Raw genomic sequence first — 26,680 nt, forward strand, 5'->3', positions numbered from 1 at the left:
ATGAACTTGGCCCTCTCTAGCTGAGGCCAAGCCTTGAGAGCATTGAATATCGCTCTCAGTTCCAGAATATTTATCGGTAGAAGAGATTCTTCCCGAGACCAAAGACCCTGAGCTTTCAGGGATCCCCAGACCGCGCCCCAGCCCATCAGACTGGCGTCGGTCGTGACAATGACCCACTCTGGTCTGCGGGAGGTCACCCCTTGTGACAGGTTGTCCAGGGACAGCCACCAACGGAGTGAGTCTCTGGTCCTCTGAGTTACTTGTATCTTCGGAGACAAGTCTGTATAGTCCCCATTCCACTGACTGAGCATACACAGTTGTAATGGTCTTAGATGAATGCGCGCAAAAGGAACTATGTCCATTGCCGCTACCATCAAACCTATCACTTCCATGCACTGCGCTATGGAAGGAAGAGGAACGGAATGAAGTATCCGACAAGAGTTTAGAAGTTTTGTTTTTCTGGTCTCTGTCAGAAAAATCCTCATTTCTAAGGAGTCTATTATTGTTCCCAAGAAGGGAACTCTTGTCGACGGAGATAGAGAACTCTTTTCCACGTTCACTTTCCATCCGTGAGATCTGAGAAAGGCCAGGACTATGTCCGTGTGAGCCTTTGCTTGAGGAAGGGACGACGCTTGAATCAGAATGTCGTCCAAGTAAGGTACTACAGCAATGCCCCTTGGTCTTAGCACCGCCAGAAGGGACCCTAGTACCTTTGTGAAAATCCCTTAAGCAGTGGCTAATCCGAAAGGAAGCGCCACGAACTGGTAATGCTTGTCCAGGAATGCGAACCTTAGGAACCGATGATGTTCCTTGTGGACAGGAATATGTAGATACGCATCCTTTAAATCCACCGTGGTCAAGAATTGACCTTCCTGGATGGAAGGATTGTTCGAATGGTTTCCATTTTGGACGATGGAACCTTGAGAAACTTGTTTAGGATCTTGAGATCTAAGATTGGTCTGAACGTTCCCTCTTTTTTGGGAACTACGAACAGATTGGAGTAGAACCCCATCCCTCGTTCCTTTAATGGAACAGGATGAATCACTTCCAGAAGATAACCTTGGGAGACTATTTCTAGCGCCCAAGGATCCAGAACATCTCTTGCCCAAGCCTGAGTGAAGAGAGAGAGTCTGCCCCCCACCAAATCCGGTCCCGGATCGGGGGCCCGCATCTCATGCTGTCTTGGGAGCAGTGGCAGGTTTCTTGGCCTGCTTTCCTTAGTTCCAGCCTTGCATTGGTCTCCAGGCTGGATTGGCTTGAGAAGTATTACCCTCCTGCTTAGAGGACGTAGCACTTGGGGCTGGTCCGTTTCTGCGAAAGGGACGAAAATTAGGTTTATTTTTGGCCTTGAAAGACCTATTCTGAGGAAGGGCGTGGCCCTTGCCCCCAGTGATATCAGAGATAATCTCTTTCAAGTCAGGGCCAAACAGAGTTTTCCCCTTGAAAGGAATGTCAAACAATTTGTTCTTGGAAGACGCATCCGCTGACCAAGATTTTAACCAAAGCGCTCTGCGCCACAATAGCAAACCCAGAATTTTTCGCCGCTAACCTAGCCAATTGCAAGGTGGCGTCTAGGGTGAAAGAATTAGCCAATTTAAGAGCACGAATTCTGTCCATAATCTCCTCATAAGAAGAAGAATTACTAATAATTGCCTTTTCTAGCTCAACGAACCAGAAACACGCGGCTGTAGTGACAGGGACAATGCATGCAATTGGTTGTAGAAGGTAACCTTGCTGAACAAACATCTTTTTTAGCAAACCTTCTAATTTTTTATCCATAGGATCTTGGAAAGCACAACTATCTACTATGGGTATAGTGGTGCGCTTGTTTAGAGTAGAAACCGCCCCCTCGACCTTGGGGACTGTCTGCCATAAGTCCTTTCTGGGGTCGACTATAGGAAACAATTTTTTAAATATGGGGGGAGGTACGAAAGGTATACCGGGCCTGTCCCATTCTTTATTAACAATGTACGCCACCCGCTTGAGTATAGGAAAAGCTTCGGGGGGCCCCGGGGCCTCTAGGAACTTGTCCATTTTACATAGTGTTTCTGGAATGACCAGATAATCACAATCATCCAAATTGGATAACACCTCCATAAGCAGAGCGCGGAGATGTTCCAACTTAAATTTAAAAGTAATCACATCAGGTTCAGCTTGTTGAGAAATTTTCCCTGAATCTGAAATTTCTCCCTCAGACAAAACCTCCCTGGCCCCCTCAGACTGGTGTAGGGGCCCTTCAGAAACAATATCATCAGCGTCCTCATGCTCTTCAGTATTTTCTAAAACAGAGCAGTCGCGCTTTCGCTGATAAGTGGGCATATTGGCTAAAATGTTTTTGATAGAATTATCCATTACAGCCGTTAATTGTTGCATAGTAAGGAGTATTGGCGCGCTAGATGTACTAGGGGCCTCCTGTATGGGCAAGACTGGTGTAGACGAAGGAGGGGATGATGCAGTACCATGCTTACTCCCCTCACTTGAGGAATCATCTTGGGCATCATTTTACTAAATTTTTTATGACATAAATCACATCTATTTAAATGAGAAGGAACCTTGGCTTCCCCACAGTCAGAACACAATCTATCTGGTAGTTCAGACATGTTAAACAGGCATAAACTTGATAACAAAGCACAAAAAACGTTTTAAAATAAAACCGTTACTGTCACTTTAAATTTTAAACTGAACACACTTTATTACTGCAATTGCGAAAAAGTATGAAGGAATTGTTCAAAATTCACCAAAATTTCACCACAGTGTCTTAAAGCCTTAAAAGTATTGCACACCAAATTTGGAAGCTTTAACCCTTAAAATAACGGAACCGGAGCCGTTTTTATATTTAACCCCTTTACAGTCCCTGGAATCTGCTTTGCTGAGACCCAACCAAGCCCAAAGGGGAATACGATACCAAATGATGCCTTCAGAAAGACTTTTCTATGTATCAGAGCTCCACACACATGCAGCTGCATGTCATGCTGTTCTCAAAAACAAGTGCGCCATACCGGCGCGAAAATGAGGCTCTGACTATGATTAGGGAAAGCCCCTATAGAATAAAGTGTCTAAAACAGTGCCTGCCGATATTATTTTACAAAAAATACCCAGATTAAATGATTCCTCAAGGCTAAATATGTGTAAATATGATCGATTTAGCCCAGAAAATGTCTACAGTCTTAATAAGCCCTTGTGAAGCCCTTATTTACTGTCTGAATAAAAATGGCTTACCGGATCCCATAGGGAAAATGACAGCTTCCAGCATTACATCGTCTTGTTAGAATGTGTCATACCTCAAGCAGCAAAAGACTGCTCACTGTTCCCCCAACTGAAGTTAATTCCTCTCAACAGTCCTGTGTGGAACAGCCATGGATTTTAGTAACGGTTGCTAAAATCATTTTCCTCATACAAACAGAAATCTTCATCTCTTTTCTGTTTCAGAGTAAATAGTACATACCAGCACTATTTTAAAATAACAAACTCTTGATTGAATAATAAAAACTACAGTTAAACACTAAAAAACTCTAAGCCATCTCCGTGGAGATGTTGCCTGTACAACGGCAAAGAGAATGACTGGGGTAGGCGGAGCCTAGGAGGGATCATGTGACCAGCTTTGCTGGGCTCTTTGCCATTTCCTGTTGGGGAAGAGAATATCCCACAAGTAAGGATGACGCCGTGGACCGGACACACCTATGTTGGAGAAAACCCATTCCTTGTTCTGCCATTGGAACTGGGTATATCACTCCCATTGTAAGTATATCTTCTACACAGCGTAAGAACACCTCTTTCTTTCTTTGTCTGGTCTGAAGACAGACGCGAAATGTGGAACCTTCCCCTTGGAGGGGTGTCCTTGAATTCTAGAAGATATCCCTGGGAAACAATCTCTAATGCCCAGGGATCGTGAACATCTCTTGCCCAGGCCTGAGCGAAGAGAGAGAGTTTGCCCCCTACTAGATCCGGTCCCGGATCGGGGACTACCCCTTCATGCTGTCTTGTTAGCAGCTGCAGGCTTTTTGGCCTGTTTACCCTTGTTCCAGCCCTGGTAAGGTTTCGAGGTTGCCTTGGGCTGTGAAGTCTCTTGCTTTGCAGCCGTAGAGGCTGAAGCGGGACCGTTCCTGAAATTACGAAAGGAATGAAAAACATAATTTATGCTTACCTGATAAATTCCTTTCTCCTGTAGTGTGGTCAGTCCACGGGTCATCATTACTTCTGGGATATTAACTCCTCCCCAAAAGGAAGTGCAAGAGGATCACCCAAGCAGAGCTGCTATATAGCTCCTCCCCTCTACGTCACACCCAGTCATTCGACCGAGAACCAACGAGAAAGGAGAAGCTAAAGGGTGCAGTGGTGACTGGAGTATATTTAAAAATTTAGACCTGCCATAAAAAACAGGGCGGGCCGTGGACTGACCACACTACAGGAGAAAGGAATTTATCAGGTAAGCATAAATTATGTTTTCTCCTGTTAAGTGTGGTCAGTCCACGGGTCATCATTACTTCTGGGATACCAATACCAAAGCTAAAGTACACGGATGACGGGAGGGACAGGCAGGATCTTTATACGGAAGGAACCACTGCCTGAAGAACCTTTCTCCCAAAAACAGCCTCCGAAGAAGCAAAAGTGTCAAATTTGTAAAATTTGGAAAAAGTATGAAGAGAAGACCAAGTTGCAGCCTTGCAAATCTGTTCAACAGAGGCCTCATTCTTAAAGGCCCAAGTGGAAGCCACAGCTCTAGTAGAATGAGCTGTAATTCTTTCAGGAGGCTGCTGTCCAGCAGTCTCATAAGCTAAACGTATTATGCTACGAAGCCAAAAAGAGAGAGAGATAGCAGAAGCTTTTTGACCTCTCCTCTGTCCAGAATAAACGACAAACAGGGAAGAGGTTTGTCAAAAATCCTTAGTTGCCTGTAAATAAAATTTCAGGGCACGGACTACATCTAGATTGTGTAGAAGTCGTTCCTTCTTTGAAGAAGGATTAGGACACAATGATGGAACAACAATCTCTTGATTGATATTCCTGTTAGTGACCACCTTAGGTAAGAACCCAGGTTTAGTACGCAGAACTACCTTGTCTGAATGAAAAATCAGATAAGGAGAATCACAATGTAAGGCCGATAACTCAGAGACTCTTCGAGCCGAGGAAATAGCCATTAAAAACAGAACTTTCCAAGATAACAATTTGATATCAATGGAATGAAGGGGTTCAAACGGAACACCCTGTAAAACGTTAAGAACTAAATTTAAACTCCATGGTGGAGCAACAGTTTTAAACACAGGCTTAATCCTGGCCAAAGCCTGACAAAAAGCCTGAACGTCTGGAACTTCTGACAGACGTTTGTGTAAAAGAATGGACAGAGCTGAAATCTGTCCCTTTAAGGAACTAGCGGATAAACCCTTTTCTAAACCTTCTTGTAGAAAAGACAATATCCTAGGAATCCTAACCTTACTCCATGAGTAACTCTTGGATTCGCACCAATGTAAGTATTTACGCCATATCTTATGGTAAATCTTTCTGGTAACAGGCTTCCTAGCCTGTATTAAGGTGTCAATTACTGACTCAGAAAATCCACGTTTTGATAAAATCAAGCGTTCAATTTCCAAGCAGTCAGCTTCAGAGAAATTAGATTTTGATGTTTGAAGGGACCCTGGATCAGAAGGTCCTGTCTCAGAGGCAGAGACCAAGGTGGACAGGATGACATGTCCACTAGATCTGCATACCAGGTCCTGCGTGGCCACGCAGGCGCTATTAGAATCACCGATGCTCTCTCCTGTTTGATCCTGGCAATCAATCGAGGAAGCATCAGGAAGGGTGGAAACACATAAGCCATCCCGAAGGTCCAAGGTGCTGTCAAAGCATCTACCAGGACCGCTCCCGGATCCCTGGATCTGGACCCGTAACACGGAAGCTTGGCGTTCTGTCGAGATGCCATGAGATCTATCTCTGGTTTGCCCCAACGTCGAAGTATTTGGACAAAGACCTCCGGATGAAGTTCCCACTCCCCCGGATGAAAAGTCTGACGACTTAGGAAATCCGCCTCCCAGTTCTCCACTCCCGGGATGTGGATTGCTGACAGGTGGCAAGAGTGAGACTCTGCCCAGCGAATTATCTTTGATACTTCCATCATCGCTAGGGAGCTTCTTGTCCCTCCTTGATGGTTGATGTAAGCTACAGTCGTGATGTTGTCCGACTGAAACCTGATGAACCCCCGAGTTGTTAACTGGGGCCAAGCCAGAAGGGCATTGAGAACTGCTCTCAATTCCAGAATGTTTATTGGAAGGAGACTCTCCTCCTGAGTCCATGATCCCTGAGCCTTCAGAGAATTTCAGACAGCGCCCCAACCTAGTAGGCTGGCGTCTGTTGTTACAATTGTCCAATCTGGCCTGCTGAATGGCATCCCCCTGGACAGATGTGGCCGAGAAAGCCACCATAGAAGAGAATTTCTTGTCTCTTGATCCAGATTCAGAGTAGGGGACAAATCTGAGTAATCCCCATTCCACTGACTTAGCATGCACAATTGCAGCGGTTTGAGATGTAGGCGTGCAAAGGGTACTATGTCCATTGCCGCTACCATTAAGCCGATTACCTCCATGCATTGAGCCACTGACGGGTATTGAATGGAATGAAGGACACGGCAAGAATTTTGAAGCTTTGTTAACCTGTCTTCTGTCAGGTAGATCTTCATTTCTACAGAATCTATAAGAGTCCCCAAGAAGGGAACTCTTGTGAGTGGAAAGAGAGAACTCTTCTTTTTGTTCACCTTCCACCCATGCGACCTTAGAAATGCCAGTACTAACTCTGTATGAGACTTGGCAGTTTGAAAGCTTGAAGCTTGTATCAGAATGTCGTCTAGGTATGGAGCTACCGAAATTCCTCGCGGTCTTAGTACCGCCAGAAGAGCGCCCAGAACCTTTGTGAAGATTCTTGGAGCCGTAGCCAATCCGAATGGAAGAGCTACAAACTGGTAATGCCTGTCTAGGAAGGCAAACCTTAGATACCGGTAATGATCTTTGTGAATCGGTATGTGAAGGTAAGCGTCCTTTAAATCCACTGTGGTCATGTACTGACCCTCTTGGATCATGGGTAGGATTGTCCGAATAGTTTCCATTTTGAACGATGGAACTCTTAGGAATTTGTTTAGGATCTTTAAATCCAAGATTGGTCTGAAGGTTCCTTCTTTCTTGGGAACCACAAACAGATTTGAGTAAAATCCCTGTCCGTGTTCCGACCGCGGAACCGGGTGGATCACTCCCATTAGTAAGAGATCTCGTACACAGCGTAGAAACGCCTCTTTCTTTATTTGGTCTGTTGACAACCTTGAAAGATGAAATCTCCCTTTTGGGGGAGAGGTCTTGAAGTCCAGAAGATATCCCTGAGATATGATCTCTAAAGCCCAGGGATCCTGAACATCTCTTGCCCAAGCCTGGGCGAAGAGAGAAAGTCTGCCCCCCACTAGATCCGTTCCCGGATCGGGGGCCCTCGATTCATGCTGTCTTAGGGGCAGCAGCAGGTTTTCTGGCCTGCTTGCCCTTGTTCCAGGACTGGTTAAGTCTCCAGCCTTGTCTGTAGCGAGCAACAGCTCCTTCCTGTTTTGGAGCAGAGGAAGTTGATGCTGCTCCTGCCTTGAAATTACGAAAGGTACGAAAATTAGACTGTCTAGCCCTAGGTTTGGCTCTGTCTTGAGGCAGGGCATGGCCTTTACCTCCTGTAATGTCAGCGATAATTTCTTTCAAACCGGGCCCGAATAAGGTCTGCCCTTTGAAAGGTATGTTAAGTAATTTAGATTTAGAAGTAACATCAGCTGACCAGGATTTCAGCCACAGTGCTCTGCGTGCCTGAATGGCGAATCCGGAAGTCTTAGCCGTAAGTTTAGTTAAGTGTACTACGGCATCTGAAACAAATGAATTAGCTAGCTTAAGTGTTTTAAGCTTATTTGAAATCTCATCTATAGTTATTGAGTCAAGAGTTTCTTCCAGAGACTCGGACCAAAAAGCGGCCGCAGCCGTGACAGACGCAATACATGCAAGGGGTTGTAATATAAAACCTTGTTGAGCAAACATTTTCTTAAGGTAACCCTCTAACTTTTTATCCATTGGATCTGAAAAGGCACAGCTATCCTCCACCGGGATAGTGGTACGCTTAGCCAGAGTAGAAACTGCTCCCTCCACCTTAGGGACCGTCTGCCATAAGTCCCGTGTGGTGGCGTCTATTGGAAACATTTTTCTAAATACAGGAGGGGGGGGGAAAGGGTACACCGGGCCTATCCCACTCCTTAGTAATTATCTCTGTAAGTCTCTTAGGTATAGGAAATACGTCAGTACTCGTCGGTACCGCATAGTATCTATCCAGCCTACATAATTTCTCTGGGATTGCAACGGTGTTACAATCATTCAGAGCCGCCAATACCTCCCCTAGCAGTACACGGAGGTTTTCTAGCTTAAACTTAAAGTTTGAAATGTCTGAATCCACTCTATTGGGATTAGCTCCGTCACCTGCAGATTGAAGCTCTCCGTCCTCATGTTCTGCAAATTGTGACGCAGTATCTGACATGGCTCTATTATTATCAGCGCACTCTGTTCTCACCCCAGAGTGATCTCGCTTACCTCTAAGTTCAGGTAATTTAGACAAAACTTCAGTCATAACATTAGCCATGTCCTGTAATGTGATCTGTAATGGCCGCCCTGAAGTACCCGGCGTTACAATATCACGCACCTCCCGAGCGGGAGATGCAGGTACTGACACGTGAGGCAAGTTAGTCGGCATAACTTTCCCCTCATTGTTTGGTGAATGATGTTCAATTTGTACAGATTGACTTTTATTTAAAGTAGCATCAATGCAATTAGTACATAAATTTCTATTGGGCTCCACCTTGGCTTTAGCACATATAGCACAGAGATATTCCTCTGAGTCAGACATGTTTAACACACTAGCAATTAAACTAGCAAACTTGGAAATACTTTTCAACTCAATTTACAAGTAATATGAAAAACGTACTGTGCCTTTAAGAAGCACAGAAAAAAATTATGACAGTTGAGAAACAATGAACCGGAGAAACTATAAAATCAAATTTTTTCCGGTAAAAAATACAATTTAGCAAAGGATTGCCCCCATTAGCAATGGATAACTAACCCTTAAACAGCAGAAAAAAAGTACAGAAAATAAACGTTTTTTATCACAGTCAAGCACAATCTCACAGGTCTGCTGTGAGTGTTTACCTCCCTCAAAATAATTTTTGAAGACCCTTGAGCTCTGTAGAGACGATCCGGATCATGCAGGGAAGAAAACAGACTTGTGACTGAATTTCTGATGCGTAGTAAAAGCGCCAAAATAGGCCCCTCCCCCTCACACACAACAGTGAGGGAGATCAGTAAAACTGTCTTAAATTAAATAAAACGACCGCCAAGTGGAAAAAAAAACAGTGCCCAAAACAATTTTTCACCCAGTACCTCAGATAATTAAACGGTTTAACATGCCAGCAAAACGTTTAACATCAAATAAAATGAAGTGTCATTAGAAAGCCTGCTGCTAGTCGTTCCCACTGCAAGTTAGGCTAAAAAATTTTATGCATACAGTATTATCTCAGTGAAGTGCCATTCCCCAGAATACTGAAGTGTAATATACATACATGACAGCCTGATACCAGTTGCTACTACTGCATTTAAGGCTGAACTTACATTATATCGGTATTGGCAGTATTTTCTCAGTCAATTCCATTCCTCAGAAAATAATATACTGCTACATACCTCTTTGCAGGTGAACCTGCCCGCTGTCCCCTGATCTGAAGTTTACCTCACTCCTCAGATGGCCGAGAACAGCAAAATGATCTTAACTACGCCGGCTAAAATCATACAAAAACTCAGGTAGATTCTTCATCAAATTCTACCTGAGAAGGAACAACACACTCCGGTGCTGTTTTAAAATAACAAACTTTTGATTGAAGATATAAAAACTAAGTATAATCACCACAGTCCTCTCACACATCCTATCTATTAGTTGGGTGCAAGAGAATGACTGGGTGTGACGTAGAGGGGAGGAGCTATATAGCAGCTCTGCTTGGGTGATCCTCTTGCACTTCCTGTTGGGGAGGAGTTAATATCCCAGAAGTAATGATGACCCGTGGACTGACCACACTTAACAGGAGAAATTAGCTTTGTTTTTAGCCTTAAAGGGCTTGTCCTGGGGGAGAGCATGGCCCTTTCCCCCGGTGATTTCTGAAATAATCTCTTTCAATTCTGGCCCGAAGAGGGTCTTTCCTTTGAAAGGGATATTTAATTATTTGGATTTTGATGACACATCGGCCGACCAGGACTTGAGCCACAGCGCTCTGCGCGCCATAATGGCGAAACCTGAATTTCTTGCCGCTAACTTAGCTAATTGCAAAGCGGCATCTGTGATAAAAGAATTAGCCAGCTCTAGAGCCTTAATTCTATCCATAATTTCATCGTATGAGGTTTCCGTCTGGAGCGAGTCCTCCAGCGCCTCAAACCAGAAAGCAGCTGCAGTAGTTACAGGAATAATGCAGGCAATAGGTTGGAGAAGAAAACCTTGTTGAACAAAAATTTTCTTAAGTAGACCCTCTAACTTTTTATCCATATGGTCTTTAAAAGCACAACTGTCTTCAATCGGTATGGTTGTGCGTTTAGCAAGTGTAGAAACAGCCCCCTCTACCTTAGGGACCGTTTGCCATGAGTCCCGCATGGGGTCAGTTATGGGGAACATTTTGTTAAAAATGGGGGGGGGACAAAAGGAACACCTGGTCTATCCCACTCCCTAGTAACGATATCCGCAACCCTCTTAGGGACCGGAAACGCATCAGTGTATACAGGAACCTCTAGGTACTTGTCCATTTTACACAATTTCTCTGGAACCACCATAGGGTCACAATCATCCAGAGTAGCTAATACCTCCCTGAGCAATACACGGAGGTGTTCTAATTTGAATTTAAATGCCAATGTATCTGACTCTGCCTGAGGAGAAACCTTTCCTGAGTCAGAAATTTCTCCCTCAGACATCAAATCCCTCACCCCACTTCAGAGCGTTGTTAGGGCACATCAGATAAGGCTACCAAAGCTTCAGACTGCTCATAATATGTTCTTAAAACAGAGCTATCGTGCTTTGCAGGAAAAACTGGCAGTTTGGATAGAAAGGCCGCAAGGGAATTATCCATGACTGCCGCTAATTGTTGTAATGTAATAGGGGCAGACGCACTAGAGGTACTAGGCATCGCTTGAGTGGGCGTAACTGGTTGTGACACATGGGGAGAGGTAGACGGACTATCCTCATTACCTTCAGTCTGAGAATCATCTAGGGCCACACTTTTAAGTGCAACAATATGATCTTTAAAGTGTATAGACATATTAGTGCAATTGGGACACATTCTGAGAGGGGGTTCCACCATGGCTTCTAAACACATTGAACAAGGATTTTCCTTAGTGTCAGACATGTTTAACAGACTAGTAGCATACACAAGCAGGCTTGGAAAACACTTTAATCAAATAAAAAACCCAATTTGAAAAAACATTACTGTGCCTTTAAGAGATAAAGAGCACACAATTTTACAAAACAGTGAAAAATGCAGCAATCTTTTTGAAATTTTCACAGTATGTACCTAAGGCTTTAATATGATTGCACCACAAGTTGCAGAACGATTAACCCCTTAATGCCCAAACCGGAGCAGCCTAAAGCCAACAACCAGTTAAATAACTACAGCACCTTGCCACAGGTGGCGCGAAATTAGGCCCCTCCCACTCCACTCCGGAGTTGTGAAGCCTACAAAAATCACTTCTAAGTGACTAAAGTTTTGCCATGTGGATAATAACCCCAGAAAAACACTCCAAAGTGCTTAAAAAAGTGTCGCCAACGAGTATTTCTTAAAACAAATAATCAATTGCCCTGAATTAGTGTCAACCAGCCTAATTAACCCTGTTATGTAAGCATTCAATTCTTTACCAAGTCTCAGAACATAGCTTACCCTCCCCACATGGGGATCTTGTCAGTCTTCTAGCATTATCTCAGTCTTGTCTAGAAATAAATTACTGAACATACCTCATTGCAGTCAAGCCTGCAAACTGTTCCCCCCAACTGAACTTTTCTGGTACTCCTCAGTCCTGTGTGGGAACAGCAGTGGATTTTAGTTACAACATGCTAAAATCATTTTCCTCTCAGCAGAATTCTTCATCACTTTTCTGCTAGAGAGTAAATAGTACAAACCGGTACCATTTAAAAATAACAAACTTTTGATTGAAGATATAAAACTACAATTCTAACACCACATTCACTTTACCCTCCCGTAGAGAGACCCTAGTGCTTAGAGCCGGCAAAGAGAATGACTGGGGGTGGAGCTAGAGGGGGAGCTATATGGACAGCTCTGCTGTGTGCTCTCTTTGCCACTTCCTGTAGGGAATGAGAATATCCCACAAGTAAAGGATGAATCCGTGGACTGGATACACCTTGCAAGAGAAATGTTTATATATATATATATATATATATATAGATATATAGATAGATAGATAGATAGATAGATAGATATACACACAGAAACCAAAAGTTCAGCCAGCACAAGATGTGGTAAAAACGAAGTTCCTTTATTTGTTCATCAAATTAAAAACGGCATTACAGCAGCTTATCAGGTGGAATAGTCTGACATGTTTCGGCCGTTAAGCCTTAATCATAGACCTGATTATATATTTATATATATATATATATAAACTGTTTAACAATACCTGGCAATAATAGGCATATGTCAAATATGCCATGCCAAACCCATTTTAAATTGACTCCAGTTAAAGATTAAAAACAAACTAAATCTGCAATCCAAATTTTAATATAACAATATTTTTAAAATATTTAATCTATGAGTAAAACAGATATTTCATTTTCTTTAAAAGTAATAATTCAAGATTTTTCCATGATAACAAAACACTTTTAAATGACAGTTCAGAAAATAAAAATAAATATTTATAGGTACTTACCAGAGGTCCTTTAGGTTCGCTTGATCTTTGAACTTGAAATGCAGCTGTGACATTTGTCCCTGAAAACCCCCCCAGCAATTATACATTAATTTTAAGAAGAGTAATTAAGTGGGTTTAAAACACACAAACAAGAAAAAGAGAAGTTATTCAACCCAGCATTTAAAAAAAATGTTTATTCAACTCATACATTAGAAATATTTGGACATGCTCCGTTTTCAATAATGCTGGAACACACAAAGAAGCTAATTATATGCCTCATGATCATTAAATAGCTATAAAAGACTAAATAATATATACTAATATTATTATGTTAGCCCTGCGGAATCTGTTGGCGCTCTACAAATAACCGATAATAATAATAATTATGCTATTCCTAACATGCCTCACACATAAGCTATGCCGAAACAGCAGTCTTGCCACTGTAGGTGAGACCTGCTCTCTGACAACCCAGGACACAGCTTAAGCACATAATGACAGACAACGTACAAGTTTGCCCTTAGGAGCATAATGATGTTAAGAGGTTAAATGTGTTGTAATGTGTACCTTGAAGATTTAATTTGAACTCGGTGCTAAACTATTCTGAAATATTATATAAATATATTTCAATTTTCGAAGTTGCATAAAAAACAGAAAATGTATTTTTACTAAAATTTTCACCACATTGTAGAAAAAAGGTTGATGAGCGAACGTTCAGCTAGCTTACAAGTTTTGCGTTGCGGCTTGTAACGCTGAAAATATGGCATTTTCAGCATTAAAACAGCACCGCAGCAATTACAAGTGTTGTCGGTATAGGTGTACTGCACACCTTTTAGCCTGTACCACAACATCAGTACCGCTCACGTAAAAATAAAGTTTTTGTTTCATGAGATTCCCATAACGCCGGCATTACGAGTTTTGCGGTGAGGCTAAAAAGTGAGCGTTACAGCCTAAAACGACAAGATCCGTACCGCCATCTAAAAGCAGTAGTTATGAGTTTTACGCTACAAATCTGTAACATAAAAAACATAACTAAACTGCTACAAAGTACACTAAACACCCATAAACTATCTTTTAACCCCTAAACCGAGGTCCTCCCGCATCGCAAACACTATAATAAATTTATTAACCCCTAATCTTCCGCTCCTGATATCCCCATCACTAAAAACTTTAATAACCCCTATTCCGCTACTCCCCGACATCGTCACCACTATACTAAAGTTATTAACCCCTACACCGCCACCCTCCCGTATCGCAAACACTATTTAAATATTATTAACCCCTAATCTGTCGTCCGCCCACACCACCGCTATAATAAACCTATTAACCCCTAAACTGCAAGCCCCCCCACAACAAAATATACTAAAATAAACTATAAACCCCTAAACCAAAAGCCCCCCACAATGAAATAAACTAATTTAAACTTTTAACCCCTAAACCTATCGACCCCCTAACTTTATATTAAAATTACAATTTCCCTATCGTAAATTAAATTAAAATTTACCTGTCAAATTAAAAAAATATATTTTAAGCTAACAAACTATTATAATTATTAAACTAAAATTAAACTAACTACCAATTAAATAAAACCAAACTACCAATAAAAAAAATTCTAACACTACTCTAAAAATTACAAAAAGTATCTAATTACAAAAGATAAAAACTAACTAAATTACAAAAAAACACACTAAATAACGAAAAATAACAAACAAATTATTAAAAATAAAAAAGAATTACACCTAATCTAATAGCCCTATCAAAATTAAAAAGCCCCCCTAAAATAAAAAACCCTAGCCTACAATAAACTACCAATGGCCCTTAAAAGGGACTCTCTTTTACCAAAAAAAAATATATATATATATACAAACACCCCCCCAACAGTAAAACCCACCACCCAACCCCCTCAAATAAAAACCCTAACTCTAAAATAACCTAAGCTAACCATTGCCCTGAAAAGGGCATTTGTATGGGCATTTAGCTCTTTTACTACCCAGACCCTAAACTAAAAAAAAAAAAACACCCAAAAAACATTTAAAAAAAACAAACACTAACCCAGAGACGATCCACTTACAGTTGTTGAAGTCCTGCTTGAAGGATCCATCCAGCCTGCGAAGTCCCGCTTTAAGGATCCATCCAGCCTGCGAAGTCCCGCTTGAAGGATCCATCCAGCCGGCGAAGTCCTCATCCATGCAGCAAGAAGTTTTCATCCAGCCACGCGGAGCAGGTCCATCCTGAAGCCATCAAACGCAGAGCTCCTCTTCTAACGGTCACCACCGTAAACTGAATCTTCAATGCAAGGGACGCGATTCAAGATGGCGTCCCTTGCATTCCTATTGGCTTAAAAATTTGAATCAGCCAATAGGAATTAGGGCTGCTAAAATCCTATTGGCTCCGCGTCGGATGGCTTCAGGATGGACCCTCTCCGCGCTGGCTAGATGAAGATCGAAGAGGCCGCCTGGATGAAGACTTCTTGCCGCATGAATGAGGACTTCGCCGGCTGGATGGATCCTTCAAGCGGGACTTCAACAACTGTAAGTGAATCGTCTTGGGGTTAGTGTTAGGTTTTTTTAAGGGTTTTTTTGGGTGTTTTTTTTTTTTTTAGTTTAGGGTCTGGGTAGTAAAAGAGCTAAATGCCCTTTTAAGGGCAATCCCCATAGAAATGCCCTTTTCAAGGCAATGGTTAGCTTAGGTTATTATAGAGTTAGGTTTTTTTGGGGGGGTTGGTTGGGTGGTGGGTTTTACTGTTGGGGGGTGTTTGTATTTTTTTTTTTTTTTTACAGGTAAAAGAGCTTATATCTTTGGGGCAATGCCCCACAAAAGGCCCTTTTAAGGGCCATTGGTAGTTTATTGTAGGCTAGGGTTTTTTTTTATTTTGGGTGGGCTTTTTTTATTTTGATAGGGCTATTAGATTAGGTGTAATTCTTTTTAATTGTTGATAATTTGTTTATTTTGTGTAATGTATATTTTTAGGGGGTGTTTTTGTTTTTTTAAAGTAAAAGAGCTGTTTATCTCAGGACAATGCCCTACAAAAGGCCCTTTTAAGGGCCCTGGGTAGTTTATTCTAGAGTAGAGTTTTTTTTATTTTGTGGTGTTTTGTTTTTTTTTTTGTTTTTTTTAAGGGTATTACAATAGGATTAATCTATTTTTTTTTTTTATAATTACGTGTTTTTTTTATTTTTGGCAATGTTAGGTTTAAGGGTAAGGCAGGTTAGGTTTTATTTCACAGGTAAGTTTGTATTTATTTTAACTAGGTAGTTAGTAAATAGTTAATAAATATTTACTAACTAGTCTACCTAGTTAAAATAAATACAAACTTACCTATGAAATAAAAATAAAACCTAAGCTAGCTACAATATAACTATTAGTTATGTTGCAGCTAGATTAGGTTTGATTTCACAGGTAAGTATGTATTTAGTTTTAAATAGGTATTATTTAGTTAATAATTGTAAATTTAATTTACATCTAATTTAACTATGTTAAAGTTATGGGGGTAGGTTTAGGGTTAGGTTAGGATGTGGGGGGCTGGTGGTTTGGGGTTAATAGGTTTATTTAGTTAATTGTAAATTTAATATAGCTATATTTTTATTATGTTAAAGTTAGGGGGTGTTAGGGTTACGTTAGGGCTATGTTAGGGTTAGGTTTAGGGGTTAATAGTTTAATTTAGCTTGTTGTGATGTGGGGGGCTGGCGGTTTAGGAGTTAATAACTTTATGTGGCGCCAATATCGGGAGCGGCATATTAGGGGTTAATAACTGTAAGCAGTCGTCTGCGATGTTGAGGGCAGCAGATTAGGGGTGTTTAGACGTAGGCTTTATGTTAGGGTGTAAAGTTTTAACAGTAACATAATTTATGCTTACCTGATAAATTTATTTCTCTTGTGGTGTATCCAGTCCACGGATCATCCATTACTTGTGGGATATTCTCCTTCCCAACAGGAAGTTGCAAGAGGATCACCCACAGCAGAGCTGCTATATAGCTCCTCCCCTAACTGCCATATCCAGTCATTCGACCGAAAACGAGCAGAGAAAGGAGAAACCATAGGGTGCAGTGGTTACTGTAGTTTAAAATTAAAAAATACCTGCCTTAAAATGACAGGGCGGGCCGTGGACTGGATACACCACAAGAGAAATACATTTATCAGGTAAGCATAAATTATGTTTTCTCTTGTAAGGTGTATCCAGTCCACGGATCATCCATTACTTGTGGGATACCAATACCAAAGCTAAAGTACACGGATGAAGGGAGGGACAAGGCAGGTACTTAAACGGAAGGTACCACTGCCTGTAAAACCTTTCTCCCCAAAATAGCCTCCGAAGAAGCAAAAGTATCAAATTTATAGAATTTCGAAAAGGTATGAAGCAAAGACCAAGTCGCCGCCTTGCAAATCTGTTCAACAGAAGCCTCATTTTTAAAGGCCCATGTGGAAGCCACAGCTCTAGTAGAATGAGCTGTAATCCTTTCAGGAGGCTGCTGGCCAGCAGTCTCATAAGCTAAGCGGATTATGCTTCTTAGCCAAAACGAAAGAGAGGTTGCCGAAGCCTTTTGGCCTCTCCTCTGTCCAGAGTAGACAACAAACAAAGCAGATGTTTGACGAAAATCTTTAGTAGCTTGTAAATAATACTTAAAAGCACGAACCACGTCAAGATTGTGTAATAGACGTTCCTTCTTTGAAGAAGGATTAGGACACAATGATGGAACAACAATCTCATGATTAATATTCTTATTAGATACCACCTTAGGAAGAAACCCAGGTTTGTTACGTAACAATACCTTATCTGCATGGAAGATCAGATAAGGAGAATCACATTGTAAGGCAGATAACTCGGAAACTCTACGAGCCGAGGAAATAGCTACCAAAAATAGAACTTTCCAAGATAAAAACTTAATATCTATGGAATGAAGAACTTTAAGAACCAAGTTTAAACTCCATGGCGGAGCAACTGGTTTAAACACAGGCTTGATTCTAGCTAAAGCCTGACAAAATGCCTGAACGTCTGGAACATCCGCCAGACGCTTGTGCAAAAAGAATAGACAGAGCAGAAATCTGTCCCTTCAAGGAACTAGCTGACAATCCTTTCTTCTGTTAAGTGTGATCAGTCCACGGGTCATCATTACTTCTGGGATATTACTCCTCCCCAACAGGAAGTGCAAGAGGATTCACCCAGCAGAGCTGCATATAGCTCCTCCCCTCTACGTCACTCCCAGTCATTCTCTTGCACCCAACGACTAGATAGGATGTGTGAGAGGACTATGGTGATTATACTTAGTTTTATATCTTCAATCAAAAGTTTGTTATTTTAAAATAGCACCGGAGTGTGTTATTACCTCTCTGGCAGAGTTTGAAGAAGAATCTACCAGAGTTTTTGCTATGATTTTAGCCGGAGTAGTTAAGATCATATTGCTGTTTCTCGGCCATCTGAGGAGAGGTAAACTTCAGATCAGGGGACAGCGGGCAGATGAATCTGCATAGAGGTATGTAGCAGCTTTTATTTTCTGACAATGGAATTGATGAGAAAATCCTGCCATACCGATATAATGTCATGTATGTATACTTTACACTTCAGTATTCTGGGGAATGGTACTTCACTAGAATTACACTGTAAGAAATACATAAAGCTGTTTAATAACTAGAGATTATGTTTAACGTTTTTGCTGGAATGTAAAATCGTTTTCATTTACTGAGGTACTGAGTGAATAAATGTTTGGGCACTATTTTTCCACTTGGCAGTGGCTTAATCTGTTTTCTGACAGTTTCTGTTCTCCCTCACTGCTGTGTGTGAGGGGGAGGGGCCGTTTTTTGGCGCTTTTACTACGCATCAAATATTTCAGTCAGCAACTCATTGTATTCCCTGCATGATCCGGTTCATCTCTACAGAGCTCAGGGGTCTTCAAAACTTATTTTGAGGGAGGTAATTTCTCTCAGCAGAGCTGTGAGAATTGTAGTTTGACTGAGATAAAAAACGTTTATTCTGTAATTTGTTTCCTGCTTTCAGAATTTGTTATCTTTGCTAATGGGATTAAACCTTTGCTAAAGTTGTGTTGTTTACAAGGATTGAGGCTATAACTGTTTCAATTTATTAATTTTCAACTGTCATAGATCTTCTGTGCTTCTTAAAGGCACAGTACGTTTTAATATTATTCTAATTGAATTGTATTTCCAAGTTGCAAGTTTATTTGCTAGTGTGTTAAACATGTCTGATTCAGAGGATGATACCTGTGTCATTTGTTGCAATGCCAAAGTGGAGCCCAATAGAAATTTATGTACTAACTGTATTGATGCTACTTTAAATAAAAGTCAATCTGTACAAATTGAACAAATTTCACCAAACAACGAGGGGAGAGTTATGCCGACTAACTCGCCTCACGTGTCAGTACCTACATCTCCCGCTCAGAGGGAGGTGCATGATATTGTAGCGCCGAGTACATCTGGGCGGCCATTACAAATCACATTACAGGATATGGCTACTGTTATGACTGAGGTTTTGGCTAAATTACCAGAACTAAGAGGTAAGCGTGATCACTCTGGGGTGAGAACAGAGTGCGCTGATAATATTAGGGCCATGTCAGACACTGCGTCACAGGTGGCAGAACATGAGGACGGAGAACTTCATTCTGTGGGTGACGGTTCTGATCCAAACAGACTGGATTCAGATATTTCACATTTTAAATTTAAACTGGAAAACCTCCGTGTATTACTAGGGGAGGTGTTAGCGGCTCTGAATGATTGTAACACAGTTGCAATACCAGAGAAAATGTGTAGGTTGGATAAATATTTTGCGGTACCGACGAGTACTGAGGTTTTTCCTATACCTAAGAGACTTACTGAAATTGTTACTAAGGAGTGGGATAGACCCGGTGTGCCGTTCTCACCCCCTCCGATATTTAGAAAAATGTTTCCAATAGACGCCACCACAAGGGACTTATGGCAAACGGTCCCTAAGGTGGAGGGAGCAGTTTCTACCTTAGCTAAGCGTACCACTATCCCGGTGGAGGATAGCTGTGCTTTTTCAGATCCAATGGATAAAAAGTTAGAGGGTTACCTTAAGAAAATGTTTGTTCAACAAGGTTTTATATTGCAACCCCTTGCATGCATTGCGCCGATCACGGCTGCAGCGGCATTCTGGATTGAGTCTCTGGAAGAGAACATTGGTTCAGCTACTCTGGACGACATTACGGACAGGCTTAGAGTCCTTAAACTAGCTAATTCATTCATTTCGGAGGCCGTAGTACATCTTACTAAACTTACGGCGAAGAATTCAGGATTCGCCATTCAGGCACGCAAGGCGCTGTGGCTAAAATCCTGGTCAGCTGATGTTACTTCTAAGTCTAAATTGCTTAATATACCTTTCAAAGGGCAGACCTTATTCGGGCCCGGGTTGAAAGAGATTATCGCTGACATTACAGGAGGTAAAGGCCATGCCCTGCCTCAGGACAAAGCCAAAGTTAAGGCTAGACAGTCTAATTTTCGTTCCTTTCGTAATTTCAAAGCAGGAGCAGCATCAACTTCCTCTGCACCAAAACAGGAAGGAGCTGTTGCTCGCTACAGACAAGGCTGGAAACCTAACCAGTCCTGGAACAAGGGCAAGCAGGCCAGGAAACCTGCTGCTGCCCCTAAAACAGCATGAATTGAGGGCCCCCGATCCGGGAACGGATCTAGTGGCAGGCAGACTTTCTCTCTTCGCCCAGGCTTGGGCAAGAGATGTCCAGGATCCCTGGGCGCTAGAGATAATATCTCAGGGATACCTTCTGGACTTCAAATACTCTCCTCCAAGAGAGAGATTTCATCTGTCAAGATTGTCAACAATCCAGACAAAGAAAGAGGCGTTTCTACGCTGCGTACAAGAGCTCTTGTTAATGGGAGTAATCCATCCAGTTCCACGATCGGAACAGGGACAGGGGTTTTACTCAAATCTGTTTGTGGTTCCCAAAAAAGAGGGAACTTTCAGACCAATCCTGGACTTAAAGATCCTAAACAAATTCCTAAGAGTTCCATCGTTCAAGATGGAGACTATTCGGACAATTTTACCTATGATCCAAGAGGGTCAGTACATGACCACTGTAGATTTAAAAGATGCTTACCTTCACATACCGATTCACAAAGATCATTATCGGTACCTAAGGTTTGCCTTCCTAGACAGGCATTACCAGTTTGTGGCTCTTCCATTCGGATTGGCTACAGCTCCAAGAATCTTCACAAAGGTTCTGGGTGCTCTTCTGGCGGTACTAAGACCGCGGGGAATCTCGGTAGCTCCATACCTAGACGACATTCTGATACAAGCTTCAAGCTTTCAAACTGCCAAGTCTCATACAGAGTTAGTGCTGGCATTTCTAAGGTCACATGGATGGAAGGTGAACGAAAACAGAATTTATGTTTACCTGATAAATTACTTTCTCCAACGGTGTGTCCGGTCCACGGCGTCATCCTTACTTGTGGGATATTCTCTTCCCCAACAGGAAATGGCAAAGAGCCCAGCAAAGCTGGTCACATGATCCCTCCTAGGCTCCGCCTACCCCAGTCATTCGACCGACGTTAAGGAGGAATATTTGCATAGGAGAAACCATATGATACCGTGGTGACTGTAGTTAAAGAAAATAAATTATCAGACCTGATTAAAAAACCAGGGCGGGCCGTGGACCGGACACACCGTTGGAGAAAGTAATTTATCAGGTAAACATAAATTCTGTTTTCTCCAACATAGGTGTGTCCGGTCCACGGCGTCATCCTTACTTGTGGGAACCAATACCAAAGCTTTAGGACACGGATGAAGGGAGGGAGCAAATCAGGTCACCTAAATGGAAGGCACCACGGCTTGCAAAACCTTTCTCCCAAAAATAGCCTCAGAAGAAGCAAAAGTATCAAACTTGTAAAATTTGGTAAAAGTGTGCAGTGAAGACCAAGTCGCTGCCCTACATATCTGATCAACAGAAGCCTCGTTCTTGAAGGCCCATGTGGAAGCCACAGCCCTAGTGGAATGAGCTGTGATTCTTTCAGGAGGCTGCCGTCCGGCAGTCTCGTAAGCCAATCTGATGATGCTTTTAATCCAAAAAGAGAGAGAGGTAGAAGTTGCTTTTTGACCTCTCCTTTTACCAGAATAAACAACAAACAAGGAAGATGTTTGTCTAAAATCCTTTGTAGCATCTAAATAGAATTTTAGAGCGCGAACAACATCCAAATTGTGCAACAAACGTTCCTTCTTCGAAACTGGTTTCGGACACAAAGAAGGCACGACTATCTCCTGGTTAATGTTTTTGTTAGAAACAACTTTTGGAAGAAAACCAGGTTTAGTACGTAAAACCACCTTATCTGCATGGAACACCAGATAAGGAGGAGAACACTGCAGAGCAGATAATTCTGAAACTCTTCTAGCAGAAGAAATTGCAACCAAAAACAAAACTTTCCAAGATAATAACTTAATATCAACGGAATGTAAGGGTTCAAACGGAACCCCCTGAAGAACTGAAAGAACTAAGTTGAGACTCCAAGGAGGAGTCAAAGGTTTGTAAACAGGCTTGATTCTAACCAGAGCCTGAACAAAGGCTTGAACATCTGGCACAGCTGCCAGTTTTTTGTGAAGTAACACAGACAAGGCAGAAATCTGTCCCTTCAAGGAACTTGCAGATAATCCTCTCTCCAATCCTTCTTGAAGAAAGGATAGAATCTTAGGAATCTTTACCTTGTCCCAAGGGAATCCTTTAGATTCACACCAACAGATATATTTTTTCCATATTTTGTGGTAAATTTTTCTAGTTACAGGCTTTCTGGCCTGAACAAGAGTATCAATAACAGAATCTGAGAACCCTCGTTTTGATAAGATCAAGCGTTCAATCTCCAAGCAGTCAGCTGGAGTGAGACCAGATTCGGATGTTCGAACGGACCTTGAACAAGAAGGTCTCGTCTCAAAGGTAGCTTCCATGGTGGAGCCGATGACATATTCACCAGATCTGCATACCAAGTCCTGCGTGGCCACGCAGGCGCTATCAAGATCACCGACGCCCTCTCCTGATTGATCCTGGCTATCAGCCTGGGGATGAGAGGAAACGGCGGGAATACATAAGCTAGTTTGAAGGTCCAAGGTGCTACTAGTGCATCTACTAGAGTCGCCTTGGGATCCCTGGATCTGGACCCGTAGCAAGGAACCTTGAAGTTCTGCCGAGAGGCCATCAGATCCATGTCTGGAATGCCCCACAGTTGAGTAATTTGGGCAAAGATTTCCGGATGGAGTTCCCACTCCCCCGGATGTAATGTCTGACGACTCAGAAAATCCGCTTCCCAATTTTCCACTCCTGGGATGTGGATTGCAGACAGGTGGCAGGAGTGAGTCTCCGCCCATTGAATGATTTTGGTCACTTCTTCCATCGCCAGGGAACTCCTTGTTCCCCCCTGATGGTAGATGTACGCAACAGTCGTCATGTTGTCTGATTGAAACCGTATGAACTTGGCCTTTGCTAGCTGAGGCCAAGCCTTGAGAGCATTGAATATCGCTCTCAGTTCCAGAATATTTATCGGTAGAAGAGATTCTTCCCGAGACCAAAGACCCTGAGCTTTCAGGGATCCCCAGACCGCGCCCCAGCCCATCAGACTGGCGTCGGTCGTGACAATGACCCACTCTGGTCTGCGGAAGGTCATCCCTTGTGACAGGTTGTCCAGGGACAGCCACCAACGGAGTGAGTCTCTGGTCCTCTGATTTACTTGTATCTTCGGAGACAAGTCTGTATAGTCCCCATTCCACTGACTGAGCATGCACAGTTGTAATGGTCTTAGATGAATGCGCGCAAAAGGAACTATGTCCATTGCCGCTACCATCAAACCTATTACTTCCATGCACTGCGCTATGGAAGGAAGAGGAACGGAATGAAGTGTTTGACAAGAGTTTAGAAGTTTTGTTTTTCTGGCCTCTGTCAGAAAAATCCTCATTTCTAAGGAGTCTATTATTGTTCCCAAGAAGGGAACCCTTGTCGACGGAGATAGAGAACTCTTTTCCACGTTCACTTTCCATCCGTGAGATCTGAGAAAGGCCCGGACTATGTCCGTGTGAGCCTTTGCTTGAGGAAGGGACGACGCTTGAATCAGAATGTCGTCCAAGTAAGGTACTACTGCAATGCCCCTTGGTCTTAGCACCGCTAGAAGGGACCCTAGTACCTTTGTGAAAATCCTTGGAGCAGTGGCTAATCCGAAAGGAAGCGCCACGAACTGGTAATGCTTGTCCAGGAATGCGAACCTTAGGAACCGATGATGTTCCTTGTGGATAGGAATATGTAGATACGCATCCTTTAAATCCACCGTGGTCATGAATTGACCTTCCTGGATGGAAGGAAGAATTGTTCGAATGGTTTCCATTTTGAACGATGGAACCTTGAGAAACTTGTTTAAGATCTTGAGATCTAAGATTGGTCTGAACGTTCCCTCTTTTTTGGGAACTATGAACAGATTGGAGTAGAACCCCATCCCTTGTTCTCCTAATGGAACAGGATGAATCACTCCCATTTTTAACAGGTCTTCTACACAATGTAAGAATGCCTGTCTCTTTATGTGGTCTGAAGACAATTGAGACCTGTGGAACCTCCCCCTTGGGGGAAGCCCCTTGAATTCCAGAAGATAACCTTGGGAGACTATTTCTAGTGCCCAAGGATCCAGAACATCTCTTGCCCAAGCCTGAGCGAAGAGAGAGAGTCTGCCCCCCACCAGATCCGGACCCGGATCGGGGGCCAACATTTCATGCTGTCTTGGTAGCAGTGGCAGGTTTCTTGGCCTGCTTTCCCTTGTTCCAGCCTTGCATTGGTCTCCAGGCTGGCTTGGCTTGAGAAGTATTACCCTCTTGCTTAGAGGACGTAGCACTTGGGGCTGGTCCGTTTCTACGAAAGGGACGAAAATTAGGTTTATTTTTGGCCTTGAAAGACCTATCCTGAGGAAGGGCGTGGCCCTTACCCCCAGTGATATCAGAGATAATCTCTTTCAAGTCAGGGCCAAACAGCGTTTTCCCCTTGAAAGGAATGTTAAGGAGTTTGTTCTTGGAAGACGCATCCGCTGACCAAGATTTCAACCAAAGCGCTCTACACGCCACAATAGCAAACCCAGAATTCTTCGCCGCTAACCTAGCCAATTGCAAAGTGGCGTCTAGGGTGAAAGAATTAGCCAATTTGAGAGCACGGATTCTGTCCATAATCTCCTCATAAGGAGGAGAATCACTATCGATCGCCTTTACTAGCTCATCGAACCAGAAACACGCGGCTGTAGTGACAGGGACAATGCATGAAATTGGTTGTAGAAGGTAACCTTGCTGAACAAACATCTTTTTAAGCAAACCTTCTAATTTTTTATCCATAGGATCTTTGAAAGCACAACTATCTTCTATGGGTATAGTGGTGCGTTTGTTTAAAGTAGAAACCGCTCCCTCGACCTTGGGGACAGTCTGCCATAAGTCCTTTCTAGGGTCGACCATAGGAAACAATTTTTTAAATATGGGGGGAGGGACGAAAGGTATACCCGGCCTTTCCCATTCTTTATTTACAATGTCCGCCACCCGCTTGGGTATAGGAAAAGCTTCTGGGAGCCCCGGGACCTCTAGGAACTTGTCCATTTTACATAGTTTCTCTGGGATGATCAAATTCTCACAATCATCCAGAGTGGATAATACCTCCTTAAGCAGAGCGCGGAGATGTTCCAACTTAAATTTAAATGTAATCACATCGGGTTCAGCTTGTTGAGAAATTTTCCCTGAATCTGAAATTTCTCCCTCAGACAAAACCTCCCTGGCCCCCTCAGACTGGTGTAGGGGCATTTCAGAACCATTATCATCAGCGTCCTCATGCTCTTCAGTATCTAAAACAGAGCAGTCGCGCTTACGCTGATAAGTGGGCATTTTGGCTAAAATGTTTTTGATAGAATTATCCATTACAGCCGTTAATTGTTGCATAGTAAGGAGTATTGGCGCGCTAGATGTACTAGGGGCCTCCTGAGTGGGCAAGACTCGTATAGACGAAGGAGGGAATGATGCAGTACCATGCTTACTCCCCTCACTTGAGGAATCATCTTGGGCATCATTTTCAGTGTCACATAAATCACATTTATTTAAATGAGAAGGAACCTTGGCTTCCCCACATTCAGAACACAGTCTATCTGGTAGTTCAGACATGTTAAACAGGCATAAACTTGATAACAAAGTACAAAAAACGTTTTAAAATAAAACCGTTACTGTCACTTTAAATTTTAAACTGAACACACTTTATTACTGCAATTGCGAAAAAGTATGAAGGAATTGTTCAAAATTCACCAAAATTTCACCACAGTGTCTTAAAGCCTTAAAAGTATTGCACACCAAATTTGGAAGCTTTAACCCTTAAAATAACGGAACCGGAGCCGTTTTTAACTTTAACCCCTTTACAGTCCCTGGTATCTGCTTTGCTGAGACCCAACCAAGCCCAAAGGGGAATACGATACCAAATGACGCCTTCAGAAAGTCTTTTCTATGTATCAGAGCTCCTCACACATGCGACTGCATGTCATGCTGCTCAAAAACAAGTGCGCAATACCGGCGCGAAAATGAGGCTCTGCCTATGATTAGGGAAAGCCCCTAGAGAATAAGGTGTCTAAAACAGTGCCTGCCGATATTATTTAACAAAAATACCCAGATTAAATGATTCCTCAAGGTTAAATATGTGTAATATATGAATCGATTTAGCCCAGAAAATGTCTACAGTCTTAATAAGCCCTTGTGAAGCCCTTATTTACTGTCTGAATAAAAATGGCTT

The 26,680-nt window shown here is 42.5% G+C and overlaps 1 protein-coding gene across 1 annotated transcript in view; it reads right to left on the minus strand.

The window, feature by feature from the left end:
• The window catches only part of GLB1 (galactosidase beta 1), an 821,644-nt gene that overhangs the window by 441,867 nt on the left and 353,097 nt on the right, over positions 1 to 26,680 (minus strand). The window contains exon 7 of the mRNA XM_053714505.1: positions 12,957 to 13,015. Coding sequence (XP_053570480.1) covers positions 12,957 to 13,015 — 59 coding nt within the window. The remainder of the gene's footprint in view (positions 1 to 12,956; positions 13,016 to 26,680) is intronic.

Source organism: Bombina bombina, chromosome 5 (genome assembly GCF_027579735.1).
Source record: "Bombina bombina isolate aBomBom1 chromosome 5, aBomBom1.pri, whole genome shotgun sequence".
In the NCBI taxonomy this organism is placed as follows: domain Eukaryota; kingdom Metazoa; phylum Chordata; class Amphibia; order Anura; family Bombinatoridae; genus Bombina; species Bombina bombina.